Source organism: Cynara cardunculus, unplaced genomic scaffold (assembly GCF_001531365.2).
Source record: "Cynara cardunculus var. scolymus isolate 2C unplaced genomic scaffold, CcrdV1 Un_Scaffold_1206, whole genome shotgun sequence".
In the NCBI taxonomy this organism is placed as follows: Eukaryota; Viridiplantae; Streptophyta; class Magnoliopsida; order Asterales; family Asteraceae; genus Cynara; species Cynara cardunculus.
The window spans coordinates 95,358-103,662 of NW_020200704.1; the positions used below are offsets into that span (position 1 = coordinate 95,358).

The 8,305-nt window shown below is 38.3% G+C and overlaps 1 protein-coding gene and 1 non-coding gene across 2 annotated transcripts; one reads left to right on the plus strand and one right to left on the minus strand.

The window, feature by feature from the left end:
• Positions 1-6,253: 6,253 nt before the first annotated feature.
• Positions 6,254-7,597, minus strand: LOC112502308. Its single transcript, XM_025106189.1, has one exon. The coding sequence runs from the start codon at positions 7,595-7,597 to the stop codon at positions 6,254-6,256; it is 1,344 nt and encodes a 447-aa protein (XP_024961957.1).
• Positions 7,598-7,901: 304 nt separating this feature from the next.
• Positions 7,902-8,008, plus strand: LOC112502309. The gene has a single exon (XR_003067660.1). It is a non-coding gene; the product is annotated as a small nucleolar RNA R71 (small nucleolar RNA).
• Positions 8,009-8,305: the final 297 nt, after the last annotated feature.

Genomic DNA, 8,305 nt, shown 5'->3' on the forward strand with positions numbered 1-8,305 from the left:
TATCAATCTTAAACTTGCCGAATTAGCTAATAGATAAAAAGATATCTGGTTCCACTAGCTTGAAGATTTATACTCAAATCTCTTTGTAGCATAAACTCGACTAATATCTGAATATTAGCTAAAAACATGCAGAATCTGCATCTCTACGTGATTATCAAAGACTCTCTCAAATCTTTTTGCATCATCTAAGCCGTATTTCAGATCCGCCCATCTTTGGATCAAGGATCTAATATTAATACTTCAAAGTGATCAGTTTATCTGCGTTAAGCTTAAGTCCCGACTTAAATGACCAAGCTTAAGAATTAATAAAATTGGCAACACCCAAGTGTGCCTTTAAATTCTTAAGTTTGACTCACATCCACACCCAGAGGAGTGCTTAGCTCATAAAAAAAATTAGAAAACATAGAGGAAACAGAAGAAGAAAATGCATAAGAAATACTTCAAATGAAAATTGCACTTAAACTGTTGCCCACAGGGAGCATACAATACACAGTGGTGAGAATTAAAGACTAAGTACGAAAATAAAATTAAATGCAGAAATTAAACTTGTTCTACTGCCCTAGAGTTCAGTTGAGAGAGAATGCTCTAAGGTTGCTTGGCTGAGTTGTTGATCGATTGATATCTTCCAAATGAGAGAAAAGCTTTAATATATAGTGAAAAAATGAGAACCGGACAAACTCTTCGCCAAAAGGAAGAAAGTCTTCATTGACTAGAGGGTAAAGACCCCCCATCACTTCTTGTCTACTTTCCAGGCCTTGTTACCTTTTTTGAAAGGTTGAAAAAGGTAAAGTTATCTAACCCATAAATTAGGAAAATGTAATGAAGGTATTTTCATTAAAATAATGGTATGGTTACTTTTAAGACATTTTTTAATCCAACAAGGCCCATTCTTCTAAATAATTCAAAAATTTCGGATCTGACTTCAGAATTAAATCCCTTTAATACCCAGGAGAGCCAGTATTTGAATTTTGTCCAAATCCATCTTGAGGAAAATATGTCGTAGAAAGAATGTGAGAAGAAAGTGAGCCTTTTACCAACAGCAATGGGTTTTCAGAAAATATCAAATTCTTGACCTTTCATCACTTCTTAAAATATTTTGGACCAAAACTACAGGATATGAGCAAAATGAGTACAAAAGACACAATAAAATGGGAGTATTGAACAACAAATAACTCTCACAAATTGAGAGTTATCATACCCCCGAACTTGAGGTGTTACTTGTCCTCAAGTAAAGAAAAAGACACCTAAAGAAAGGAACAAGAACGAAAAACTTATAGAAGGTGTTGGAAATTCGTCTAGTAAGGAGGATGTACAACTTCCTTGCTTGATCTTCGTAGTGTTGTCGTTAATCAGTAGGACTTAAGGTTTAGTGTTTTTGGCAATAGCAGCGTGTATCCCTCCCCCAAACTTATCCTATACTACAAAAGGGTTTGAAACAAAAAGTACTCATTGATTCACTCTTGAGTAATCGGAAAAAGTTTGTGACCCTCTTCTTGGCATAAACTTTCCCTTTTGGATAATCGGGCTTTTTATTTTCGTCTTCTAATTTTTCGAATATTGTTTCTTCTTTTTTTTTGTTGTTTTCTTTTCTCTATTTTTTTTTCTTTTTTTTTCTTTTTTTTTTCATACGTCCCAATTTTTCGAAGGTATATATTTTTTGACACATCCCCCCAAACTTAATAACAACAATGTCCCGATTGTAGCAAAAGGGACCAAAAGGGTACGGGTTGGGTGCAAGGGGAAAAGTGTTTGGGCTTAAAAGTAGAAGGAGGGCCTACGTCCTCTTAACTTCAACACTATTAAAAATCATCCAAGGATGTTGTACCTGAAAAGAGAAATGGAACTAGACAAACAAAATGAAATCCAATCACCATGTCATTATATTCACACAAAAGAAATGACGATTCCGTAAATCATACACAAAAGACGGAATAAAAAGGTCGAGAATTAAACCATTATCTTCAAAACTGCTTACTGTGGGCAAGCAAGAGCTTCCTCAGCTTCCTTGGAGCTTTGGACAGCAGGAGCAGCAACGGGAGCAGGGACAGCAGGCATGACAGCAGTGGCAGCGATAGTAGACGTACCAGCAGCAACATGAGGAACAGGAAGAAAAGGGGCAGTAGCAGAATCAGTGACCAGCATAGGAGCTTGTAGGGGTGGGAAACATCGTACCTGTGGGGGGGCATAGACCACTTGGAAACCGCGAAAGTTGGGTTGTCAAGAGGCCGCCTTGACGGCCATGAAGCTGTCGTTCCATACGGTTCTAGTCTCGTGTATATGCCCAAAAGCGGGTTGTTTTCTTCTCCAAGTCCGAGACTCGGTCTTCCACGCTCCCCACCTTCTTCAATATAGCCTGGAGACAGTGGCTTTGACTCGACATTAGGAGGCGCAACTGGAGCAGCGGCGAAAGACTCGCCGGCGGTTGAACGGCGCAAAGACCTGCGAGTTGGAACTCGGCCGGCGAGTTGGAACTCGGCCGGCGGTGAGTTTTTTGGATTTTGCCATAGGAAAATGAGAGGGAGAAGATGAAGAATGTAACAATGAGTCTTAAAATCAATTTCCCCCTTTTTTTCTAAAAATCTGGTGGTTACCTCTCTTGAAAACTACCCACCATGCAAAACCCAAAGTTCACAAGATTTTTAAATAATATAATGAAAAAGCTTTAGTCTTGTCCAAGGCTTTCCAAGCCTCCAAAATCAGAAACCATTATTACCCTTCAACCTTATCCTCTTTCCTTAACCTCCCTTTTTCTTAAAAATTTGGCGGTTATTAACCTAGAAAACCACCCTCCATGCAAAACCCAAAAGGCATTAGATTTTTGAATAAAAAATTAAAAAGCTTTTATCAAATAACCCTTCCAAAGCCGCCTAATTCAGAAAAACCCATCATTTTTTCACTTTTTCAATTTAAATTTCTTTTTCTTAACTCCCTTTTCTTTTAAGAAAAAACACAAACCCGCCAAAATCAAATTTTTTCAAAAACCCCCTTACACGTGCATGAAACAAACAAAGAGTACAAAGATTAAAAATATGTACAATATTTACAACAAACGATTTGATGAAAATCAAAGAGATTTTTTGGCGTGGGTCTTGCATTCCTTCCGGGAAGAAATATTTAACCCGATGCCAATTCACTTTAAAAACAGTATTGTCTTGTGGGTTTAAGAGATCTATAGTTCCAAATTTTCCCACTTCAATAACAGTGAAAGGTCCCGACCATCTAGATTTGAGTTTTCCGGGGAAAAGCTTCAATCTAGAATTAAAGAGAAGAACTTTTTGACCTTTTTCAAAAGTTCTCTGGTTGATCCTACGGTCATGCCACATTTTTGTCTTTTCTTTATATATCTTGGCATTCTCGTAGGCTTGGTACCTCCACTCTTCCAACTCATTGAGTTGGAGCTTTCTTTTCTCTCCCGCAAGAGTTGCATTTAAATTTAGTTCCTTAATAGCCCAAGATGCCTTATACTCCAATTCCAACGGGAGGTGACAAGATTTTCCAAAAACAAGTTGGTACGGAGACATGCCTAATAGAGTCTTGAAAGCGGTACGGTAGGCCCAAAGTGTATCATCGAATTTAAGCGACCAATCCTTTCGGTTTGGCTTGACCACTTTTTGTAAAATGTTTTTTATTTCGTGATTTGAAAGTTCCGCAAGACCATTGGTTTGCGGGTGGTAAGCTGTGGCTACTCTATGTTGGATGTTGTACTTTTCAAGAGCGGCACTTAGCAATTTGTTTATAAAATGAGTCCCTTCATCGCTTATCAATGCTCGGGGGGTTCCAAAACGAACGAAAATGTTTTTATGAAAAAATTTCACTACCGTTTTGGCATCATTTCTTGGGTAAGTCTTTGCTTCTATCCATTTGGAGATATAGTCTATTGCAACCAAAATGTATTGATTATGAAAGACATGGGGAACGGTCCCATAAAATCAATACCCCAAACATCGAAAAGTTCGACTTCTAAAATATTGTTTAAGGGCATCTCATTTCTTTGGGACAAATTTCCCATGCGTTGACATTGGTCACAACTCTTCACAAATTCAAAAGCATGTTTAAACATGGTAGACCAAAAAAATCCGCTTTGTAAAATTTTAGCAGCCGAACGTTGTCCACCAAAGTGACCTCCGTACGGCGATGCGTGACACTCTTTTAACAAAGCTTGGATTTCATCATCCGGGACGCATTTTCTCAAAATTTGGTCTGATCCCATTTTATAAAGGAACGGGTCGTCCTACAAATAATGCTTGCAATCGTGAAGGAATTTTTTAAACCGATTTCCCTGAAAATGATATGGTTTAAGGCCACACGCAAGATAGTTGGCAATATCTGCATACCAAGGATGTTGTTTTTGAAAACTGTGTTGTATGGCCAAAACATATTCATCCGAGAAAGCTTCCTTAATCTCATGACTCCCCCCACTTGATACATTTCCTTCAATTCTAGAAAAGTGATTGGCCACTTGATTGTCACTTCCCTTTCGGTCAACAATCTCAAGATTAAATTCTTGCAAGAGAAGGATCCATCTAATAAGTCGTGGCTTAGCATCAGCTTTATTAAATAAATACTTTATTGCAGAATGATCTGTATGAACAGTGACTTTGGTACCAATCAAGTATGAACGGAAACGATCAAAAGCAAATACTACCGCAAGTAATTCTTTTTCCGTTGTGGTGTAATTTAATTGAGCTTCAACAAAAGTTTTACTTGCGTAGTATATGGGGTGAAAAGTTTTATTTTGCCTTTGTCCCAAAATGGCACCCACGGCCCAATCACTCGCGTCACACATTACCTCAAAAGGTAGGGGACCAATTTGGAGTAATGATAATGGGTGCCGAGACAAGAGCATTCTTGATTGTTTCAAAAACCTTTTTACAATCGAAGGTGAACTCAAAAGTTTGGTCAACATGCAACAAGTTACATAAGGGTTTTGCAATTTTAGAAAAATCCTTAATAAACCTTCGGTAAAAACCCGCATGTCCCAAAAAACTACGAATGCCTTTGACCGAATTTGGTTCGGGCAATTGCATTATCACCTCAATCTTAGCTTTGTCAACTTCCAAACCTTTTTTCGAAACCATGTGACCCAAAACAATTCCCTCTTGTACCATAAAATGACATTTTTCCCAATTTAAAATCAAGTCATGGGTCTCACATCTCTCCAAACTTTTCTTTAAGTTTTCAAGACAATTTTCAAAATTGGTGCCAATAACCGAAAAATCATCCATAAAACTTCCATAGTATCCTCAATCATATCCAAAAAATAGACATCATACATCGTTGGAAATTGGTCGGAGCATTACATAAACCGAATGGCATACGTTGGAAAACAAAAGTTCTGAAAGGACAAGTGAAAGTAGTTTTCTCTTGATCTTCGGGTGCAATGTGGATTTGATTGTATCCCGAGTATCCATCCAAAAAGCAATAAAACTCCTTACTGGCCAAGCGATCTAGCATTTGATCTATGAAAGGCAAAGGGAAGTGATATTTCTTAGTAGCTAAGTTCAATTGCCTATAGTCCATACAAATCCTCCACCCGGTAACGGTCCTAGTTGGGATAAGTTCGTTTTTGTCGTTGGTGATTACCGTGGTACCACCTTTCTTTGGCACGCATTGTACCGGACTTACCCAACCACTACTAGCAATGGGGTATATAATACCTGCGTCTAACCACTTCAAGATTTCCTTTTTAACCACTTCTTTCATGATTGGATTTAGTCGTTTTTGAGGTTGTACCTTTCCAACACTATTTTCTTCCAAGATGATCTTATGTTGGCAAAGGGACGGGCTTATTCCCCTAATATCAGCTATGATCCAACCAAAGGTTTTCTTGTGGTCTTTCAGCAAATCTATAAACTTTTCTTCTTCTTCACTACTTAAGTTGGAAGAAATAATCACAGGCAATTTTTCTTCTTCCATAAGATATACATACTTAAGATGTGAAGGCAGTGGTTTTAACTCCAAATCGGGTGCTTCTACAATGGACGGGGTTTGGGTTGGTATATCCTTAAAATCTAACTGTTCAAAGGCAGCTATGTCCTCAAGTAAGTCTTCTTTACGAATGTCTTCTGCATACCCACAGTGTCTCCACTGTGGGCACAGTCAATCAAACTTAGATCTAAATCTTCACCTACTAAGTAAATAAACGAATAGTCCTCAATTTCCCATTAAACTTAAGAGTTTTAAACACATTGAAAGTTACCTGCTGGTCGTTCACTCTCATGGTCAACTCTCCCTTTTGTACGTCAATCAATGTTCAACCCGTAGCAAGAAAGGGTCTTCCTAAGATGATCGGAACATTCCTATCGGCTTCATAATCTAACACTAGAAAGTCKGCTRGAAAGATGAATTTGTCCACTTTAACCAAGATGTCTTCAATTTTTCCTTTTGGATTTGCCAAGGACCTATCCGCTAGTTGCGAAGTCACGGTGGTTGGTCGAACTTCCCCTATTCCCAATTTATTAAAAATGGACAGAGGCATGAGGTTTATACTTGCCCTAAGGTCACAGAAGGCATGACCTACTTCTTTCCCTCCAATCGAACACGGGATGGTGAAACTTCCCGGGTCTTTTAATTTTGGGGGAATTTTACAAGTAAGAAGGGCACTACACTCCTTTGTCAAAGACACGGTCTCAAATTCACTCAGTCTTCTCTTTTTATTGAGGATGTCTTTCAAAAAATTTACATAGCTAGGCATTTGCTCGAGAGCTTCTACCAAAGGTATGTTAATGTGGAGTTGCTTAAAGATGTCCAAGAACTTCTTAAACTGTACATCCACATTTTTGGCTTTCATCCTACCTGGAAAAGATAAATCTCTCATATCTAAATCTGTTAGACCGGTCTTTTTTTGTTGGGGAGTGGGCAGTTTCTGCCCACTGTGAGCAGTGTCAGGTGGAAACTTGGTGGTGCTGGAACTGGGCATACCTGCTGTTTCTGGGACAGAAAATAGATTTTGTGTTTCTTCAGCCGGAAGAAACAATACTGGAAATTTTAATGTGTCAAAAGAATGTGAAATATTTTCTTGACAAATCGGTTCACTAGGTGTCTCCTTTGTGGTACTAGATTCTCCCAAGTTCCCATCACTTCTCAAAGTCACGTCTTTGACATGTTCTTTTGGTGTTTCTGTGTTACTAGGCAAAGTTCCTTGGGGTCTATTCTTGAGATCCGCGGCAAATTGGCCGAGTTGAGTCTCAAAATTCCTCAAAGTGGCATTGGTTTGGTTTATAAAACCTTTAAGTAAAGATTTGAGTGAACCATTACCCTCTGATGCATTTTGTTGCCTAGGTGCATGTGATTGTGAAGATTGCCCATTTTGGTACATGTGATGATTACCTTGCATGTGATGACCACCTTGATGAAATCTCAGGGGATTCAGAGGTCGGTTTTGGACCTGGGTTGCCCCGGGGGGTTGAAGTCCAGGATTTTCGACCCATGAAAAATTCGGATGATTTCTCCAATTTGGATTGTACGTAGGAGAAAATGGGCTATTTCTTGTATGGTTTCCAACATAATTAACCGAAACGGGGTTTCCTGGGCAAAACTCATAAGAAAGATTTTCACCATAGAAAACACAAGATTCAGTCATGGATGAATTTGACATTATGGATTGAACTTGATTCTTTTCCCCATTCAAGTTTAAGTTGTTTTTAACCAAATTAGTTAAAGCAACAATTTGGGCATTCAAAGAAGAAATGGCATCAAGCTCATGAATTCCCAAGGTAGATTTAGAAATAACAGCACGAGGGTTAGACCATTCAGTATTATTATTATAAATTCATTCCAAAATATCATACCCCTCATTATAGGTTTTAGCTGTGAAAGAGCCACCGGCCATTGCGTCAAGAATAATCTTAGCGGCACTGGAAAATCCATTATAAAAAGTTTTCAATTGAATACAATGAGGGATTCCATGATGAGGACACTTCCGTAGAAGGTCCTTGAATCTCTCCCATGCATCTGATACCGCTTCATCTTCTTCTTGGCGAAACGTCATAATTTCATTTCTAATTTTTACATTCCTCGTCGGAGGAAAGTATTTTTTTTTTTTGAAATTTTTCCGCCAATCATTCCAAGTAAGGATCGTGTATGTCCCACTACAATGATCAATCTTCATACATCTTCACAAACATGGCAGATCTAAGATATTTCTTGTAAGAACATCAAGAACACTTAAGATGAATATTGAGAGAGAAAGTCAAACATTCAAAGCTCTAGTCAAACCTCTTATTACGTATCAGAATATACAATAAGCTCTCTCTTCAAGATTACAAAAGACATCACCCTATTTATAGGGTCAAACATCTAAACA